Source organism: Odocoileus virginianus, chromosome 28, assembly GCF_023699985.2.
Source record: "Odocoileus virginianus isolate 20LAN1187 ecotype Illinois chromosome 28, Ovbor_1.2, whole genome shotgun sequence".
Classification (NCBI taxonomy): domain Eukaryota; kingdom Metazoa; phylum Chordata; class Mammalia; order Artiodactyla; family Cervidae; genus Odocoileus; species Odocoileus virginianus.
Genome location: NC_069701.1, coordinates 21,731,143 through 21,752,247, shown reverse-complemented (window position 1 = coordinate 21,752,247; position 21,105 = coordinate 21,731,143). Strand labels below are relative to the sequence as shown.

At 38.6% G+C, this 21,105-nt stretch overlaps 1 protein-coding gene across 2 annotated transcripts in view; it reads left to right on the top strand.

Moving 5' to 3' along the window:
* NELL1 (neural EGFL like 1) overlaps positions 1 to 21,105 on the top strand; it is a 1,003,663-nt gene that overhangs the window by 198,380 nt on the left and 784,178 nt on the right. For both annotated transcript variants that reach the window (XM_070457287.1, XM_070457286.1), the window contains exon 5: positions 8,105 to 8,201. In XM_070457287.1, the coding sequence (XP_070313388.1) occupies positions 8,105 to 8,201 (97 nt within the window). The remainder of the gene's footprint in view (positions 1 to 8,104; positions 8,202 to 21,105) is intronic.

The window sequence follows — 21,105 nt, the reverse complement described above, 5'->3', positions numbered from 1 at the left end:
GTCTGAAATAAGAAGTTAGAGGGCTGTTCCAAATGGAGTGAGTAAGAAAGTACCTAGTTCTGACTTAGGCAAAGTGTTAAAAGCAGTGGCTTATCATGTTTGCTCATATAAAAGCTATGGACTGTGTGGTTCTTTGTTTGGTGATTGAGTATTTCTTCTACCTGTACCTTTTTCCTGAGTCCTTCTCCTGTCTTATGTGAGATTATGATGAACTTTCAGTAAAAGTCAAACTTTTGTAAATGTCAAAGAATTTGGAGGGATGTAAAAGATATTAAAATGTTTGCTTAATTGAATAGAAAAGTTTGATTTTTGTCTTGAAAGAACTGAAAGAAGCTAATGAAAAGCATTTTAAAACTAACATGGTAAAAATACTTTAGATTTTGGTGTGTCATAGAAAATATACTTTGTCCAAAAATTTTGTTTCTCATTCAAAATTTCAAAGCAATCTATAGATTCAATGCAATCCCTATCAAACTACCAACGGTATTTTTCACAGAACTAGAACAAATAATTTCACAGTTTGTATGGAAACACAAAAAACCTCGAATAGCCAAAGTAACCTTGAGAAAGAAGAATGGAACTGGAGGAATCAACCTGCCTGACTTCACACTATACTACAAAGCCACAGTCATCAAGACAGTATGGTACTGGCACAAAGACAGAAATATAGATCAATGGAACAGAATAGAAAGCCCAGAGATAAATCCACGAACCTATGGTCACCTTATCTTCGACAAAGGAGGCAAGGATATACAATGGAAAAAAGACAACCTCTTTAACAAGTGGTGCTGGGAAAACTGGTCAACCACCTGTAAAAGAATGAAACTAGAACACTTTCTAACACCATACACAAAAATAAACTCAAAATGGATTAAAGATCTAAATGTAAGACCAGAAACTATCAAACTCCTAGAGGAGAACATAGGCAAAACACTCTCCGACATAAATCACAGCAGGATCCTCTATGACCCACATCCCAGAATTTTAGAAACAAAAGCAAAAATAAACAAATGGGACCTAATGAAACTTAAAAGCTTTTGCACAACAAAGGAAACAATAAGCAAGGTGAAAAGACAGCCCTCAGATTGGGAGAAAATAATAGCAAATGAAGCAACAGACAAAGAATTAATCTCAAAAATATACAAGCAACTCCTCCAGCTCAACTCCAGAAAAATAAATGACCCAATCAAAAAATGGGCCAAAGAAGTAAACAGACATTTCTCCAAGGAAGACATACGGATGGCAAAAAAACACATGAAAAGATGCTCAACATCACTCATTATCAGAGAAATGCAAATCAAAACCACAATGAGGTACCATTATACACCAGCCAGGATGGCTGCTATCCAAAAGTCTACAAGCAATAAATGCTGGAGAGGGTGTGGAGAAAAGGGAACCCTCTTACACTGTTGGTGGGAATGCAAATTAGTACAGCCACTATGGAAAACAGTGTGGAGATTCCTTAAAAAGCTGGAAATAGATCTGCCATATGACCCAGCAATACCACTTCTAGGCATACACACTGAGGAAACCAGATCCGAAAGAGACACGTGCACCCCAATGTTCATCGCAGAACTGTTTATAATAGCCAGGTCATGGAAGCAACCTAGATGCCCATCAGCAGACGAATGGATGAGGAAGCTGTGGTACATATACACCATGGAATATTACTCAGCCATCAAAAAGAATTCATTTGAATCAGTTCTAATGAGATGGGTGAAACTGGAGCCCATTATACAGAGCGAAGTAAGCCAGAAAGATAAAGACCATTACAGTATACTAACACATATATATGGAATTTAGAAAGATGGTAACGATAACCTTATATGCAAAAAAAAGAAAAAAGAGACTCAGATGTATAGAACAGACTTGTGGACTCTGTGGGAGAAGGCGAGGGCGGGATGCTTCAAGAGAACAGCATTGAAACATGTATATCTAGGGTGAAACAGATCACCAGCCCAGGTTGGATGCATGAGACAAGAGCTCAGGCCTGGTGCACTGGGAAGACCCAGAGGGATGGGGTGGAGAGGGAGGTGGGAGGGGGGACCGGGATGGGGAATACATGTAAATCCATGGCTAATTCATGTCAATGTATGACAAAAACCACTGCAATGTTGTAAAGTAATTAGCGTCCAACAAATAAAAATAAATGGAAGAAAAAAAAAAAACAAAAACAAAGTTTAGTATCTGAGTAGGTTGTCAGTGTGCATCCTAATTGGGTTAAACAACAACAGAAGCTAATGCTGTTAATTTCTTTTGTTTTTGCCCTGTTAAAAAGTCTCTTATTCTAGCTTTTAAATTTGTAAAAGGTGAAAAGAAATTTAGGACTTAAAAATTTCAAAGTGTAGGAACTTATGACAAAATATACACTAAATTCTTACATTGTAACATTGAAATTGTACACCCTTAAATAGCCTCCATTTGACAGTAACGTTATTTACTTATACTGTGTCTCAAAGCACAAGCCTTGTACCTAAAATACTGATAATCCCATCTCAGTGGATTCATTTGAAGGGAGGTGTAGCCAGTGGGATGCATCATGTGTCCTGTGTACTCTGCATCCTTTAGACACCCATGAATTTTACAGACTGGCAGCACCTACTGTGTACCAGTGGCATTCAAGGTATTTCATTTAAGCCTCTCTGCAGCCCATACAGTCAGTAGTAAAATCTCATTTTTTTAAATGAGGAAGCTGAAGTACAAAGAAATTAAATAATTCAAGGTCATATAGCTAGCAGAATGCCCAACTGGAATGTGAACCCAAATCTGTTTTGTACCAAATTCTTGTGTCTCTACTGCAGGATCTCTGATACCTCTTGGCATTGAGGGCATGAAAATATAACAGTCACCTTTCTCTTTTTCATTAGGGTATGTTTGCTAGGGTAAATAATACTAGCCACAGCTACTGCAAGCGCTGTCTCTCTCAGTTGGGTGTGTCTGGCTGGGAGGCAGCCTCCCACGTCATCATTTAGGGATCCAGGCCCTGCCGCCTTGTGGCTCTGCCCACCTCATAGCCCCAGAGTCCTCTCTTATCAGCTGAAAGAGAAAAAGTGAAAGATGCTTGAGGGAGGTTTTTTTTTTAGGGGGGGGATGCAGATTGCTTCCATTCATATTACATGGCCACATCCAGACGTGTAGGAGGCTGGGATCCTTGTGGCCACACAGCAATGTACCAGGGTTCTGGGAGAGCTGATCAGTCCTGACCATGTGCTTTGGCACATGAGCTTGTTTTGCCTTCCCTTCCAGATGAGTAAGTCAAGTTAGGAATTTTAATTTATTTGAGTGAGAAGTTCAGATTTGGGGGTCTGGGTTCAAATTCCAGCTCTGCCATGCATCAGCTGTCTAACCGTGGACAAATTAATTAACCTTGGTGAGTGAAGAACAGCTGTCTGATGGTGGTATTGTGAGGATTAAGTTAATATATGTGAAATTCTCAGTAAAAATGCTTGGCTTACACACTGTTCTGTGCAAGTGCTGGTTGTTATGTCCGTGTGTCCGCTCTACTTTATGCTTCATTCACGACTCAGCTGTAAGTCTTCTGTTTTCTTTCTTTTCTGCTTCCACAAATCACTGCACTTATTGCTCTGAATTGTAAGGTGTGTGAGGGCATGTTGTCTGGCTCACGCATTTGACCTCAGGGCAGGAACTTGGCCTTGTCGATTTTGTCTGTGTTTTCCCATAGCCAGCAGTGTCCCACACATGATAGACAGTGAGATATTTGCTGATGAGAAGGAAACCTCATTAACCATAATACTAGGATATCAGAATATAGAATTCGATTTCCTGAGCAAACTGGAAACCAAGGAGCTCATATATTAGCTTTGGCTTTTTCATTTCAGTTACTTGGGCAATACTAGATTTCAGTGACAGATCATTGTGCCCTACTGGCCTATCTGTATGAGTCAGTCCACCTCAGGGATCAGCAGCCCTTTGGCCAAGATTCTGATTGCGTTTGGTATGTTTGTTGAAAAACTCCCCCTGTACAAAGGTGAGGATAGGAATGTGATAGTCCTGTTTCTTTGTTTATGAGATATTCTTAGCATTAATCTGTAAATCCTTCCTTTATCCCTCCTTCCCTGCCTTTCATTCCCTCCTCTCTAACCATTACCATTCCTTTAGGAAAACCGTGTCATATACCTTACGTGACACTTAAAGTTTGTGTATATCCTTGGCTCATAGATAAAATAGTTTTGCCTGTTTTTATTTTTAATTTATATGTGTTGTAGACCTTTTTAGCTTTTTTACTCTATTTTTAAAACTTTTTTACTTTAATATAATTTTAATCCTGCAGAGAAGTTTTGAGAATGATACAAGAAAACAATCATAACCCCTGCTCAAATTCTGCTCTCTCTCAAAGCAAAGAGATGTGTCTACTTATGTATGTACTTATATTGTGTGTATTTACATTGTTAATTTGAACTCTGAGAGTAAATTGCACACATCTTGACATTTTACCCCTAAATGCTGCAGTGTGTATTTCCTAAGAACAAGTCACAGAAATATATACCACCTAATTCTTAAAATCAAGAAATTGAACACCAATACAATACTATTTTGTGATCTACCATTCTGATTCAAATTTCACTGATTTTTTTACTGACTCCTTTATGGATTTTCGTTTTCCTGCTCTAAGAGGCAGTCCAGGATCCCATCTCACATTTAGTTTTTACATTCCTTTGGTTGCTTGTAGTTGGCCACTGCTCCTCAGCCTTTCTTTGCTTTTCATAATTTTGACATTAGAAAGAGCGTAGGCAGTTATTTTGTGGAATACCCCTCAGATTGGGTTTGTCTCATATTTCCTCATGATTAGATAGATCAAGAAGCAACAGTTAGAATGGAACATGGGACAACAGACAGGTTCCAAATTGGGGAAAAAAAGTCCGTCAAGGCTGTATGTTGTCACCCTGCTTATTTAACTTCTATGCAGAGTATATCATGCAAAATGCCAGGCTGGATGAAGCACAAGCTGGAATCAAGACTGCTGGGAGAAATATCAATAACCTCAGATATGCAGATGACACCACCCTTATGGCAGAAAGTGAAGAGGAACTGAAGAGCCTCTTAACGAAAGTAAAAGAGGAGAGTGAAAAAGTTGGCTTAAAACTCAGCATTCAAAAAACTAAGATCATGGCATCCAGTCCCATCACTTCATGGCAAATAGATGGGGAAACAATGGAAAAAGTAACAGATTTTATTTTCTTGGACTCCAAAATCACTGCAAATGATGACTGCAGTCATGAAATTAAAAGATACTTGCTCCTTGGAAGAAGAGTTATGACCAACCGAGACAGCATATTAAAAATCAGAGACATTACTTTGCTGACAATGGTTCATCTAGTTAATGCTACGGTTTTTCCAGTAGTCATGGATGGATGTGAGAGTTAGACTATAAAGAAAGCTGAGTGTGGAAGAATTGATGCTTTTGAACTGTGGTGTTGGAGAAGACTCTTGAGAGTCCCTTGGACTGCAAGGAGATCCAACAAGTCCATCCAAAAGGAAATCAGTCCTGAACATTCATTGGAAGTACTGATACTGAAGCTCCAATACTTTGGCCACCTGATGCGAAGAACTGACTCATTAGAAAAGATCCTGATTCTGGGAAAGATTGTAGGTGGGAGAAGAAGGGGACGACAGAGGATGAGATGGTTATGGCATCTCTGACTTGATGGACATGAGTATGAGCAAGCTCCAGGAGTTGGTGATGGACAGGAAGGCATGGCTTGCTGCAGTCCATGCGGCTGCAAAGAGTCAGACATGACTGAGAGACTCAGCTGAACTGAAGATATTCTCTGTGTGTGTTTTTATGTCAGTTTAATACTGTTTTTAAGCTCTCTCCATTTGCTAGGCCTGTATGCAATCTGTGGACTGTGCCTGCTGCTTGGAGCTCTTTGATTCAAATGAATAGGTGGGACTTCCAGGAAGACAGCAGTGCAGACTTCTCTTGGCATGAATAGCGGATCCTGACAGGACTGTAGGACACGGAAGTCAGCTTGCACCTTTGGCTCATGTGCCTTGGTTTGCCACCTGTTTATGATAGTGGCCTCAAATGTTTGCTTCTTGAAGGGTTTCGAAGGCCCATGTTTGTGGAAGAGAGAGCAGGAGAGGGAGTTGATCTTTCTGATTTTTCCTTCTTTAATGCACTTAGTAAACATTAGATAAAGCCCCCTCCTTTACTCTTTTGAGCTTACCTTCTAGCATTTTGAAAACCAAAAGGAAGGCATTTGGATGGAAAACTGTTCTCACTATGACAGATGCAGATGTTTAATATGAAGGTTAAGATAAATAGGTTGACAACACTTTCAACTGTTTAGTGAAACCACCTCATGGAAAATTATGCTCTGCCTCTTCACCTGAATATAGCGATTTTCATTTCTCTCTGGCCTCCTCTGAAACTCACCAACATTGAATATAATTTTTGCATCATTATCTCCATAGTACATAAATAATCTTGCATTCCCCTTTCCTCTGGTGAAAATTATTTTGTATATACTTCCCCATATTTCATAACCTGCATATTTATCACTCTTAATGACTGCAGTAAATTCTATCAAGCTGATCTACTTGATAATGTATGTGTTTCTCTGTTGTAAATTTGGCTTGTTTCCAGTTTTTCACTAATATTAGGAAAGAAAACTTTTTAAAGGAAGTATATAGCATCTTGTATTAAGGCAGTTTTGACACATTGCTTCATCTCAAATGGTTTCTTCTAACAGAAAAAGAAAGGATGCATTGTTGTGGAGAAAACACAGACTATCTTTTTTAGGGAAACTTATTTACCTTGCTTATGTTTTGAACTCCCATTTATAACAGAAAGATAATTAGTAGAGAAGGAACTGATATATTTAGAGCTTTGTCAATTGAAAACCTTGTATATATTTTTGGGATGCAGGAGAGTAATGGATGATGTGGCTAAGACATAAGCATAAGGATGCAGTGTGATAGATTACAACTGCATCAGCCTTGCAATAATTCACTGGCCTTGATGTAACTGGACAGTCGCTCTAGTTCTTCTGCACTTTACTATTGAAAGATGCTGGAGAAATTCAGAACCCTCTGGCAAGAGGCAGTCCCTAAATCTCACCACGCTCAGCCTCTTCTGAGCATCTAAGGAGACAGGTTCAAGTCTTAGTTAAGCTCTTCCTTTCCCTTCTCAGTATTCAGGTGCTGGAAGGTACTTGCCAGAGGTGAGATGGGGGCCTTTGATCAGCTGGTGTTTGCAGGAACTGTTTCTAAAGAGAGCACACATTTCAGGATTTGTTATTGACTAACATGGAGCTTGGGAGGGCAGAGTATCTGAGACAGTTTGCTTGTTCAGTAGGTTTTGTCAGTGTCTGCAAAGATCCCGGGATGGTTGTTTTCTCTGTATTAGTTCTGTGTCTTCATATATCATACGAAGATTTTTCTTATCATGCAGAATTCTATTTTTCTTTTACTCTATGAGGACAGGACTTTGTATGTCTGGTTTATTGCTCTATCTTCTGTTGCCTTATAAGGAGCTTGAAGCATAAAGAAATGCTAAATAAATATTTGTTCATTGGATGATGATTTTATTTATTTGATTTTGTAGAGGAAGCTCATTATCCTGTGGGCAGCTGCTCCTCAGTTGTTTAGAGGGGTCTGGGAGATTACTGTAGAAATAAGTAGCAGCTGGATAAAGCTGTCAGAGAGTTGTAGAGCACAGAGGAGGGTGCATGGGCTTCACAGCCAGGCCAGATAGATTCTCATCCCAACTTTTTTCTGGCTGTCTTGGTTGGCTCCTTAATGGTCTCAACCTCAACATTCTTGCCTGAAAAATGGGTAAAACCACTTTACTCAGAGGTTATATAAAATTCATTACTCAGAGTAGACATGCAAAAATGTTACCCTCTTTCTTCTTCCTCTGCAAAAAGAGCCAGGATAGAAAGCTGGGAGGGGCCCAGATAATGTTTTCAAGTGTTGTCAGGAACAGATCTCTGATTCTGTTACCTGTTGTCTAAAATGTACCCCATATTGCCTCCATCTGTGTACCAGCAGCAAATGCCATGAGTACTTCCAACGATAGGTATGTACCTTTGGATTCTGCTTTGAACCTCTTTATTAGTAACTGTGTTCTTTGCTTCTACAGGATTTATGAACGTGTGATAGACCCTCCTGAGACCAACCTTCCTCCTGGAAGCAATTTATGGCTTGGTCAGCGCAACCAAAAGCATGGTTTATTCAAAGTAAGCACTACCTTCTACTTTTTGCAACGTGCTATTCTATGTGCTTGATGTGAATGTACTCACTTAATTGTCACAGCAGTTCTATGATGTGGGTGTTTTGAGATTAGACAAAGACCTCAATGACTTGCCCAAGGTCACATACTTCACTCTACTGTCAGCTGTGGATGATCCAGAATGTAAATAATCCTCAAACTGTTTCTTATTGCTCTACTTCTGGGAGATTTAAGGTAATCTTCAAGTTCCTTTTCATTCTCAGAATCTTTGTTAATTTAGTTTTAGGGTAGATGTCTAGTCTAGATAAATAATAAGAAATGACTGAACTTCCATCAGTTTTGGTTTTCCTGTCTATAAAGAGGGTAGTACAATAACTGCATTATTGTGCTTCATAGCAGCATCAGGACTCAACGATAAAGTGAAGTGAAAAAGTTAAAAAACATCATGAAATTTTAAGATAGTCTTGTACTTCAATAGAATGGCAGAATTTTGCTTCTGGCCATATGGTAGATTAGATATTTGTGAAATCCTTTTGCTTCAAAATGCCTATAAATGTTGGATAAAATAGAACAAAAATCTTTTAAGATTTGTCATTGCACTTACAAGAAGGGAGATCCTTAGAGGCTAAATATATGAAGGGAAGTGAAAACCAAAGGGATGTCTGCCAATACCAAAGAGTTAGATATTTAAGTTTATTCCTTTTTTCTTTTAATCTACTTATCTATTCCAACTTTTTTGAGATGTCAATGACATACAACATTATGTATAAGGTGTACATCAGTTTGACACATGTATTGCAAAATGATTTCCACCATAATGTTTTCTAACACTTCCATCACATTACATAATTATGATTTCTTTTTTCATGGTGAGAACATTTAAGATTACTCTCAGCAGCTTTCAGGTTTATAGTACAGTATTATTTGCTGTGATCACTATGCTGTGATTAGATCCCCAGAACTTATTCATATTATAAGTGGAAGGTATCCTTTGACCAACATCTGCCCATTCCCCCCACTTCCTCTAGACCCTGGCAACTATCATTCTACTCGCTGTGTCTATAAATCAGTTTTTAGAGTCCACATATAAGTGATATCATGCATTATTTGTATTTCTCTATCTGACCTGTTTCACTTTATGTAATGCCCTCAAGGTCCGTTCATGTTGTTGCAAATGGCAGGGTATTTTCCCTCATGATTGAATATTCTACTCTGTATGTGTACACATCCACATACATACCATATCTTCTTCTTAAAATTATTTTGTTGGGGGTATAAATGTATGTTTTCCTTGGAGGAATGTCTATTCAGTTCCTCTGCCCATTTTAAAGTCAGATTTTCTCTTATTATTGCATTGTATGAGTTCTTTGCATATTTCAGATATTAACCACTTATCAGCTTTGTGATTTGTAAATTATTAGTTACACAGATATGCAGGGATTGACTTTTGGGTTCCCAATTCTGTTTCATTGGATTATGTGTCTATTTTTGACTAATATCATACCATTTGATTACTATAGCTTTGTAGTACAAGTTGAAATCAGAAAGTATGGCACCTCCAACTTTGTTTTTCTTTCTCAGAATTACCTTGGCTATTTGGGGTCTTACAACACCTATTTGGCTTTGACAAATTTGGGGATTTTTTTTTCAGTATCTATGAAAATTGTCTTTTGGATTTACATAGGGATTGCATTGAATCTACAGATGACTTTGGGTAGTGAGGAATTTTAACAATAGTAATTATTCTGATCCATGAATATGGGATATGTTTCCATTCATGTGTGTCTTTTTCAGGTTTTTAATCAGTCTTGTAGTTTTAAGTGTACAGATCTTTCATATACTTAAATTTATTCCTAAGTGTTTTATTAGTTTTGATGCTATTGTTAATGAGGTTGTTTTTTTTGGGGGGGGTATTTTGTTGTTAGTGTATAGAAATGCAGCTGATTTTTATATTTTGGTTATGTACCCTACAATTTTACAGACTTTCATTGATTTGTTCTAAAAGTTTTTTGGTGGAGTTTTTTGGAGTTTTCTGTGTATAAGATCATATCTATAAGCAGTTACATTTTACTTCTTTATTTCCAATTTGGAAACTTTTTTTTCCCCCATTTTTTCTTGCCTGATTGCTCTATATAGGGCTTCAAGTACTATGTTGAATAGGAATGGTGAGAAAAGGACACCCTGTATTTATTGCTGATCTTTGAATAAGAGTGTTCAATCATTGATTGTTGAGTATGATGTTGACTATGGCCTTTATTATGTTGGACTATGTTCTTTCTTTGCCCAATTTGGGTGTTTCTATCATGAAAGGATACTGCATGTTGTCAGATGCTTTTTCTACATCTATTGATAGGATCATATGATTTTTATCTTTCATTCTGTTAATGTGGTATATCACAATTATTGATTTGCATGACTTGAAGCATCCTTGCATCCCAGGGATCAATCTCACTTGATCTTGGTGCATGTTCTTTTAATGTACTCTTAAATTTGATTTGCTAATATTTTAAGAGTTTTAGCATCTATGTTTTTTTTCCAATCTAGTCTTTTTAAAAATTAATTATTTAATTGGAGGCTAATTACTTTACAATATTGTAGTAGTTTTTGCCATACATTGACATGAATCAGCCATGGGTGTACATATGTCCCCCTCCTACCTCCCTCCCTATCACATCCCTCAGGGAAATCTCAGTGCACTGGCCCTGAGTGCCCTGTCTCATACATCAAACCTGGACTGGTGATCTATTTCAATATATGGTAATATACATGTTTCAACACTATTCTCTCAAATCATCCCACCCTCGCCTTCTTCCATAGAGTCCAAAATCTGTTCTTTACATCTGTGTCTCTTTTGCTGTCTCGCATATAGGGTCATCATTACCATCTTTCTAAATTCCATATGTATGTGTTAATATACTGTATTGCTGTTTTTCTTTCTGACTTACTTCACTCTGTATAATAGGCTCCAGTTTCATCCACCTCATTAGAACTTATGCAAATGCATTCTTTTTAATAGCTGAGTAATATTCCATTGTGTATATATACCACAGCTTTCTTATCCATTCCCCTGCCTACGGACATCTAGGTTGCTTCCAGGTCCTGGCTATTGTAAACAGTGCTCCGATGAACATTGGGGTACATATGTCTCTTTCAATTCTGGTTTCCTCAGTGTGTATGCCCAACAGGGGGATTGCTGGGTCATATGGGAATTCTCTTTCCCATTTTTTAAGGAATCTCCACATTGTTCTCCATAGTGGCTGGACTAATTTGCATTCCCACCAACAGTTTAAGAGGGTTCCCTTTTCTCCACACCCTCTCCAGCATTTATTGTTTGTAGACTTTTTTGATAGCAGCTATTCTGACTGGCGTGAGATGGTACCTCATTGTGGTTTTGATTTGCATTTCTCTGATAATGAGTGATGTTGGGCACCTTTTCATGTGTTTGTTAGCCATCTGTATGTCTTCTTTGGAGAAATGTCTGTTGAGTTCTTTGGCCCATTTTTTTCATTGGGTCATTTATTTTTCTGGAATTGAGCTGGAGGAGTTGCTTGTATATTTTCGAGATTAATTCTTTGTCAGTTGCTTCATTTGTTATTATTATCTCCCATTCTGAAGGATGTCTTTTCACTTTGCTTAGAGTTTCCTTTGTTGTGCAAAAGCTTTTAAATTTAATTAGGTCCCTTTTGTTTATTTCTACTTTTATTTCCAGTATTCTGGGAGGTGGGTCATAGAAGATCTTGCTGTGATTTATGTCGGAGAGTGTTTTGCCTATGTTCTCCTCCAGGAGTTTTATAGTTTCTGGCCTTATGTTTAGATCTTTAATCCATTCTGAGTCTATTTTGTGTATGGTGTTAGAAAGTGTTCTAGTTTCATTCTTTTACAAATGGTTGACCAGTTTTCCCAGCACCACTTGTTAAAGAGATTATCTTTTCTCCATTGTATACTTCTTGCCTCCTTTGTCAAAGATAAGGTGTCCATAGGTGTGTGGATTTATCTCTGGACTTTCTATTTTGTTTCATTGATCTATATTTCTGTCTTTGTTCCAGTACCGTACTGTCTTGATGACTGTGGCTTTGTAGTATAGTGTGAAGTCAGGCAGGTAGATTCCTCCAGTTCCATTCTTCTTTCTCAAGATTGCTTTGGCTATTTGAGGTTTTTTTGTATTTCCATAAAAATTGTGAAATTATTTGTTCTAGTTCTGTGAAGAATACCATTGGTAGTTTGATAGGGATTGCACTGAATCTATAGATTGCTTTGGGTAATATACTCATTTTCACAATATTGATTCTTCCAATCCATGAATACTGTATATTTCTCCACCTATTTGTGTCCTCTTTGATTTCTTTCATCAGTGTTTTATAGTTTTCTATGTATAGGTCTTTTGTTTCTTTAGGTAGATATACTCCTAAGTATTTTATTCTTTTTGTTGCAATGGTGAATGGTATTGTTTCCTTAATTTCTCTTTCTGTTTTCTCATTGTTAGTGTATAGGAATGCAAGGGATTTCTGTGTGTTAATTTTATATCCTGCAACTTTACTGTATTCATTGATTAGCTCTAGTAAGTTTCTGGTGGAGTCTTTCGGGTTTGCTATGTAGAGGATCATGTCATCTGCAAACAGTGAGAGTTTCACTTCTTCTTTTCCTATCTGGATTCCTTTTATTTCTTTTTCTTTTCTGATTGCTGTGTCTAAAACTTCCAAAACTATGTTGAGGAGTAGTGGTGAGAATGGGCACCCTTGTCTCATTCCTTACTTTAGGGGAAATGATTTCAAGTTTTCACCATTGAGGATAATGTTTTCTGTGGGTTTATCATATATAGCTTTTATTATGTTCAAGTATGTTCCTTCTGTGCCTGGTTTCTGGAGGGTTTTTTATCATAAATGGATGTTGAAATTTGATGTTGAATGTCAAAGGCTTTCTCTGTATCTATTGAGATAATCATATGGTTTTTATCTTTCAATTTGTTAATGTGATGTATCACATTGATTTGCATATATTGAAGAATCCTGGCAACCCTGGGATGAAACCCACTTGTTCATGTTGTATGATCTTTTTAATATGTTGTTGGATTCTGTTTGCTAGAATTTTGTTAAGGATTTTTGTTAAGCATGTTCATCAGTGATATTGGCCTGTAGTTTTCTTTTTTTGTGGCATCTTTGTCTGGTTTTGGTATTAAGGTGTTGGTGGCCTCATAGAACGAGTTTGGCAGTTTACCTTCCTCTGCCATTTTCTGGAAGAGTTCGAGTAGGATAGGTGTTAGCTCTTCTCTAAATTTTTGGTAGAATTCACATGTGAAGCCATCTGGTCCTGGGCTTTTGTTTGCTGAAGATTTCTGATTACAGTTTTGATTTCTGTGCTTGTGATGGGTCTGGTAAGAGTTTTCTGTTTCTTCCTGGGTCAGTTTTGAAAGCTTATACTTTTCTAAGAATTTTTCCATTTCCTCCAAGTTGTCCATTTTATTGGCATATAGTTATTGATCATAGTCTCTTATGATCCTTTGTATTTCTGTGTTGTCTTTTGTGATTTCTCCATTTTCATTTCTAATTTTGTTGATTTGATTTTTCTCCCCCTTTTTCTTGATGAATCTGGCTAATGGTTTGTCTATTTTATTTACCTTCTCAAAGAACCAGCTTTTAGCTTTGTTGATTTTGGCTATGGTCTCCTTTGTTTCTTTTTCATTTATTTCTGCCCTAATTTTTATGATTTCTTTGTTTCCGCTAACCCTGGGGTTCTTCACTTCTTCTTTTTCTAGTTGCTTTGGGTATAAAGTAGTTATTTATTTGATTTTTCTCTTATTTCTTGAGGTAAGCTTGTATTGCTATGAACCTTCCCCTCAGCACTGCTTTTACTGAATTCCATAGATTTTGGGTTGTTGTGTTTTCATTTTCATTCCTTTCTATGCATATTTTGATTTCTTTCTTGATTTCTTCTGTGATTTGTTAGTTATTCAGAAGCATGTGTTTAGCTTCCATATATTTGTATTTTTAATAGTTTTTTTCCCTGTAGTTGACACCTAATCTTACCACATTGTGGTCAGAAAAGAGGCTTGAAATGATTTCAATTTTTTTTTGAATTTACCAAGTCTTGATTTATGGCCCAGGATGTGATCTATCCTGGAGAATCTTCCGTGTGCACTTGAGAAAAAGGTGAAATTCATTTTTGGGGGTGAAAGGTCCTATAGATATCAATTAGGTCTAACTGGTCCATTGTACCATATAAAGTTTGTATTTCGTTGCTAATTATCTGTTTAGTTGATCTGTCCATAGGTGTGAGTGGGGTATTAAAGTCTCCCACTATTATTGTGTTACTGTTAATTTCCCCTTTCACACTTGTTAGCATTTGCCTTACATATTGTGGTGCTCCTGTGTTGGGCGCATATATATTTATAATTGTTATATCTTCTTCTTGGATTGATCCTTTGATCAGTATGTAGTGTTCTTCTTTGTCTCTTTTCATGACCTTTATTTCAAAGTCTGTTTTATCTGATATGAGTATTGCCACTCCTGCTTTCTTTTGGTCTCCGTTTGCATGAACTATTTTTTCCAGCCCTTCACTTTTAGTCTGTATGTGTCCCTTGTTTTGAGGTGGGTCTCTTGTAGACAACATATATAAGGGTCTTGCTTTTGTATCCATTCAGCCAGTCTTTGTCTCTTGATTGCGGCATTCAACCCATTTACACTTAAGGTAATTATTGATAAGTGTGTTCCCGTTGCCATTTGCTTTGTTGTTTTGGGTTTGCGTTCATACAACCTTTCTGTGTTTCCTGTCTAGAGAAGATCCTTTAGCATTTGTTGAAGAGCTGGTTTGGTGGTGCTGAATTCTCTCAGCTTTTGCTTGTCTGTAAAGCTTTTGAGTTCTCCTTCATATCTGAATGAGATCCTTGCTGGGTACAGTAATCTGAGTTGTAGATTATTCTCTTTCATTACTTGAAGTATGTCCTGCCATTCCCTTCTGGCCTGAAGAGTTTCTATTGATAGATCAGCTGTTATCCTTATGGGAATCCCCTTGTATGTTGTATGTTGTTTCTCCCTTGCTGCTATTAATATTTGTTCTTTGTGTTTGATCTTTGTTAATTTGATTAATATGTATCTTGGGGTATTTCACCTTGAGTTTATCCTGTTTGGGACTCTTGGGGTTTCTTGGACTTAGGTGGCTATTTCCTTCCCCATTTTAGGGAAGTTTTCAACTATTATCTCCTCAAGTATTTTCTCATGGCCTTTCTTTTTGTCTTCTTCTTCTGGGACTCCTATGATTCGAATGTTGGGGCATTTAACATTGTCCCAGAGGTCTCTGAGGTTGTCCTCATTTCTTTTAATTCTTTTTTTCTTTTTCCATTCTGCTTAATTTATTTCCACCATTCTATCTTCCACCTTGCTTATCCTCTATTCTGCCTGCCTCAGTTATTCTACTATTGGTTCCCTTCAGAGTGCTTTTGATCTCAGTTATTGCATTATTCACTATTGATTGACTCTTTTTTAATTCTTCTAGGTCCTTGTTAAACATTTCTTGTATCTTCTCAATCCTTTTCTCTAATCTCTTTATCTATAACCCCATTTTGTTTTAAAGATTTTGGACCATCTTTACTATCATTATTCTGAATTCTTTTTCAGGTAGACTCCCTATATCCTCCTTTTTTGTTTGGTTTGGTGGGCATTTATCATGTTCCTTTACCTACTGAGTATTTATCTGTCTTTTCATTTTGTTTAGATTGCTCTGTTTGGGGTGGCCTTTCTGTGTGCTGGAAGTTTGTGGTTCTTCTTATTGTGGAGGTTGCTCCCTGTGGATGCTGTTGGACTAGTGGCTGGTCAAAGTTTCCTGGTTAGGGAAGCTTGCATTGGTGTTCTGGTGGATGGAGCTGGATCTCTTCTCTCTGGGGTGCAGTGAAGTGTCCATTAGTGAGTTTTGAGGTGTCTATGGGTTTGGTGTGACTTTGGGCAGCCTGTATTTTAGTGCTCAGGGCTATGTTCCTGTGTTGCTGGAGAATTAGCATGGTATGTCTTGCTCTGGAACTCATTGGCTCTTGGGTGGAGCTTGGTTTCAATGTAGATATGGAGGCTTTTGCATGAACTCTTGTCGATTGATGTTCCCCGGAGTCAGGAGTTGTCTGGTGTTCCCAAGTTTGGATTTAAGCTTCCTGCCTCTGACTTTCAGTCTTATTCTTACAGTAGCCTCAAGACTTCATCCATAGAGCACTGGTGATAAATCATCTAGGTTAATGGTGAAAAGATTCTCCACAGTGAGGGACACCCTGAGAGGTTCACAGAGTTACATGGAGAAGAGAAGAGGGAGGAGGGAGATAGAGGTGACCAGGAGGAGAAGAGGTGAAATCAAAAGGGGAGAGACCAATCTAGCCAGTAAGCAGTTCCCTAAATGTTCTCCACAGCCTGGAACACCCAGAGGGATTCACAGAGTTAAGTAGAGAAGAGAAGGGGGAGGAGGGAGGAGATAAAGGTGACCTGGGGAAGAAAAGGGAAAGTCAAAAGGTGAGAGAGCAATCAAGCCAGTAATCACACCCCTAAGTAAAAATGGGCACTGAAGATTAGATTCTTAAAGGTACAAAATTGATAACAAATATCAAAAAGCAAAGATTAAAAACCTAGAGTAGAGGTTAGACTCTCAAAGATACAATATTAAAAATACAAAACAAAATCAAACACAAAAATTACAAAAAATATTTATGTGAAATTTGCTTTAAAAATAGGGTCCTTTTTTGCAAGATTATAAAAATGGGTTATAAAAATGAAAATTAAAGGAGTAATAAAGTACTTAAAAATAAAAAAATAAAAAATGATAATAGTAAAAATATATCTAGGAATTTCTCTGGAGCTGTTGAGGGCAGTGTGGGGTCAGTTCAGTTTCAGATAGTTCCTTGTTCCAGCTTATCCTTCTTCTCAAGGTCTATAGGCCCCTTCCAATGCTTAGTCAGTGTTAACTACAGGGTTTTAATCTGTTGCACCTGTCACTTCCAGAGTGGCTCCCTCTTCTTTGTTTATTTTGGCTTCCTCTGTTTGCAAGTCTCTTCAGTGTCTAATTTCTGCCCTGACACAAGGGGGTGAAGGTGGACACTTATTTAGGCTCACTCGTTCAGTTGTGCTGTGGGGAGGGAGGACCTCTGCAATCAAATATCCCTGGTGTGTGTGGGGAGTGCGCGCAGTGTATGGACCACTCTGGGTTTGCCCCAGCTCACAGCATCTGTGCTTTCCTGGTCTACACTGCTCAGGCTCCAGGTTGCTCTGAAGGGGAACTGTCCAAAGCAGACCCTGGGTGGCGTGCACTTCCCAGGTCTAAGCTGCTCAGGTTCAGGTTCTCGGGTGCTCCACAAAGGCGCAGACTGGTTGGGCCTGTGTTTTGTGCCTTTCCCAGGCCCAGGAGCTCAGGAGACCAGGTGCTTGATGAGCGCACTGTCCCAGGTGTGCAGTGCGTCCCATCACCTCCCTGGTCCTAGCTGCTTGGTTTCCTGGGTGCGCTGCAAGAGCACCGTCTCAGCTGTGCTGTGTGTCTCCTCTGGGGGCTGATCTCAGGCTGCGACCCTCCTGGTAGATGTCACCATCCAGGATCCCAGAAGACTTGGTTAGCAACTAGGAGCCTGCTCACAGTTTGGTGGAGGATGCCATCTCTGGGGCTGAGATTGCCTCTCACCTTCCAGCTCTGGATGTTGCCCACAGGGGGATGGGCTGGTCTGCGGCTGGCTAGCTCTCCTTTGGTATTTGCTCAATCCTTTATTCCATGAGCCAGCCAGTTTCTGCCTTAGGTTAGAACTTTTCACGGGAAAGTTCTCTCTCTCTCTGTTTTCCTTTTTTTTTTCCTCAGGCTATCCCACAGTTTGGGTTGCTATCTCACAGCTCCTTCAGATTGTCCTCAGGGCATTCAGGCCCCGTCCTTACCCTAAGCATGCAACCCACACCTCCCCCGCTCGCTGGTGGCAGATGTGAGCGTCTGGAGTATTTCTCTGCTGGGAGTTTTGGTTAAGGCATGTATTCTGTGGGTTTTGTTTTTTGTTTTTTTCCCTCCCGGTTATGTTGCCCTCTGAGATTCCAAAGCTCCCCACAGACCCATTCGTGAGAGGGTTTCTTGGTGTTTGGAAACTTCTCCTCCTTCACGACTCCCTCCCCGGGACGGGTCTCTGTCCCTAACTCTTCTGTCTCTCTTTTTGTCTTTTATATTTTGTCCTACCTCCTTTCGAAGAGAATAGCTGCCTTTCTGGGTGCCTGGTGTCCTCTGCTACCATTCAGAAGTTGTTTTTTGGGAGTTGCTCAACATTCAACTGATCTTTGGATGATTTTGTGGGGGAGAAAGTGGTCTCCCTGTTCTATTCCTCCACCATCTTAGGACTGCCCCCTCAGCATCTAGGTTTATCAAAGATATTGGTGTATAGTTTTCTTTTTCTGTAGTGTTCTTTTCTAGCTTTGGTATCACGGTAATACTAACCTTGAAAAACAAGTTTAAGCATGTTTCTGCCTCTACCTTTTCTTGAAAATTTGAGAAGGACTGGCATTAACTCTTCTTTAAATGTTTTGTAGACCAGTGAAACCATTTGATCTTGGGCTTTTTTTCCTTTTCCTTTTTTGAAAATTTTGGTATAATTTATATAAAATAAATTTCCCTTTAAATTTGTGGTTCTCTGAGTTTTAGGAATTTTATACAGTCATGTATACCATCATAATTAAGATAAAGGATTGTTGATAACCTCCAGAAATTCCATTGTACTGCACTTTGTTCAATTCTTCTCCTTATCCTGAATCTCTAGGAATCAATGATTTCTTGTCTTCTCCTAGAATTTTGCCTGTCCCAGAATTTGTTATAAATGGAATCATTTATATGTGTATGTATATATGTTGAGATTCACCCATGCTATTGTGTGTATCAAGATTCATTCTTTTCTATTGCTGACTTGCATTCTAATTCTATTGTATGCATGACTATAATTTGTCAGTTCTTGAGAATTTAGGTTGTTTTGAGTATTTATGAATAAAGCTACTAAAACAGTTGCATACAGGCTATTTATGGAAAAAAAAATAAAGAGTTTTCATTTTCATTTGGGTAAGTATGTTGGAGTGGGATTGCTGGCCTGTATCTTAAGGGTAGGGCTTCCCTGGTGGCTCAGTGGTAAAGAATCTGCCTGCCAATGCAAGAGATGTAGGTTTGATGCCTGGGTTGGGAGAAGGAAATGGCAATCCACTCTAGTATTCTTGCCTGGGAAATCTGTGGACAGAGGAGCCTGGTGGGCTATAGTCCATGGGGCTGAGAAGAGTTAGACACGACTTAGGTACTAAACAGCAACAATGTTAAATGTATGTTTAACATCATCAGAAAATGCCAATTTACTTTTCAAAGTGGCTATATTATTTTAACCTCTCATTACCAATATATAAGAGTGCCGTTTGGAGTCTTAAATTTCAACATTCTGTGTGGGATATGGAGAATGGCTTGGATTCCATGCAAGATTGAAAATTAGGACAGAAACTTGTAAAATAAAGCCGTGATACTGAAGACTACCCCTTCAGTGAAAGGATAGGCAGTAGTCTAGTAACTGTTGTTTCTTGATTTGCATACAGATCTCTCAGGTTACAGGTAAGTGATCTGGTATACCCATCTCTTTAAGGATTTTCCACAGTTTGTTGCAATCCACACGGCCTTGGACTGTGTCTAGTGTGTATATGAAGCAGAGGTAGATATTTTTCTTGAATTGTCTTGCTTTTTCTATGATACAGCAAATGTTGGGAATTTGGTCTCTGGTTCATCTGCCTTTTTAAAATCTAGATTGTACATCTGGAAGTCCTCAGTTTATGGACTGTTGAAGCCTAGCTTGAAGGATTTTGAGCATTACCTTGCTATAGCAAGTGAAATGAGTGTGATTGTACGGTAGTTTGAACATTCTTTGGCATTGCCATTCTTTGGAATTGGTATGAAAACTGACCTTTTCCAGTCCTGTGGCCATTGCTGAGTTTTCCAAATTTGCTGTCGTATTCAGTATAGCATTTTAAACAGCATCATTCTTTAGGATTTAAAATAGGCCAGCTGGAGTTCCATCACCTCCACTAGCTTTGTTCATAATAATGACTTCCTTGATGGCTCAGTGGGTAAAGAATCTGCCCACAGTGCGGGAGACACAGGTCAGAAAGATCCCCTGGAGAAGGAAATGGTAACCCAGTCCACTGTTTCTTGCCTGAAAAATCCCATGGACATAGGAGCCTGGCAGGCTGCAGTCCAAAGGGTCACAAAGAGTTGGACTTGACTGAGCAACTCAGCATGCACAATGCTTCCTAGACCCACTTGAATTTGCATTCCAGGATGTCTGCCCCTAGGTGAGTGACCACACCATCATGGTTATCCAGGTGATTAAGAACTTTCTTGTATATTTTTTAGTATATTCTTGCCATTGCTTCTTAGTCTTTTCTGCTTTGGTTATGTCCTTGCAGTTTCTATCCTTTATTGTGCCCATCTTTGCTTGAAATACTCCTTTGGTATCTCCAATTTTCTTGACAAGATCTCTAGTCTTTGTCATTCTGTTGTTTTCCTCTCTCTATGTGTGATTCATCATACTTCTAATAGTACCCATAACTCCTTTCTCCCATTATCTTTTGGTGTTTTCAAATATTTATGGAAGTATATATACACATATACACACTAGACTCTTCCTCTTTGGACAAAAAGCTATGACAAATCTAGACAATGTATTAAAAAGCAGAGGCATTACTTTGCCAACAAAGGTCTGTCTTAGTCAAAGTTGTGGTTTTTCCAGTAGTCATGTATGAATGTGAGCATTGGACCATCAAGAAGGTTGAGCGCTAAAGAATTGCTGCTTTTGAATTGTTCTGGAGAAGACTCGCGAGAGTCCTCTGTACTGCAGTAGATCAAACCAGTCAATCCTAAAGGAAATCAACCCTGAATATTCACTGGAAGAACTGATG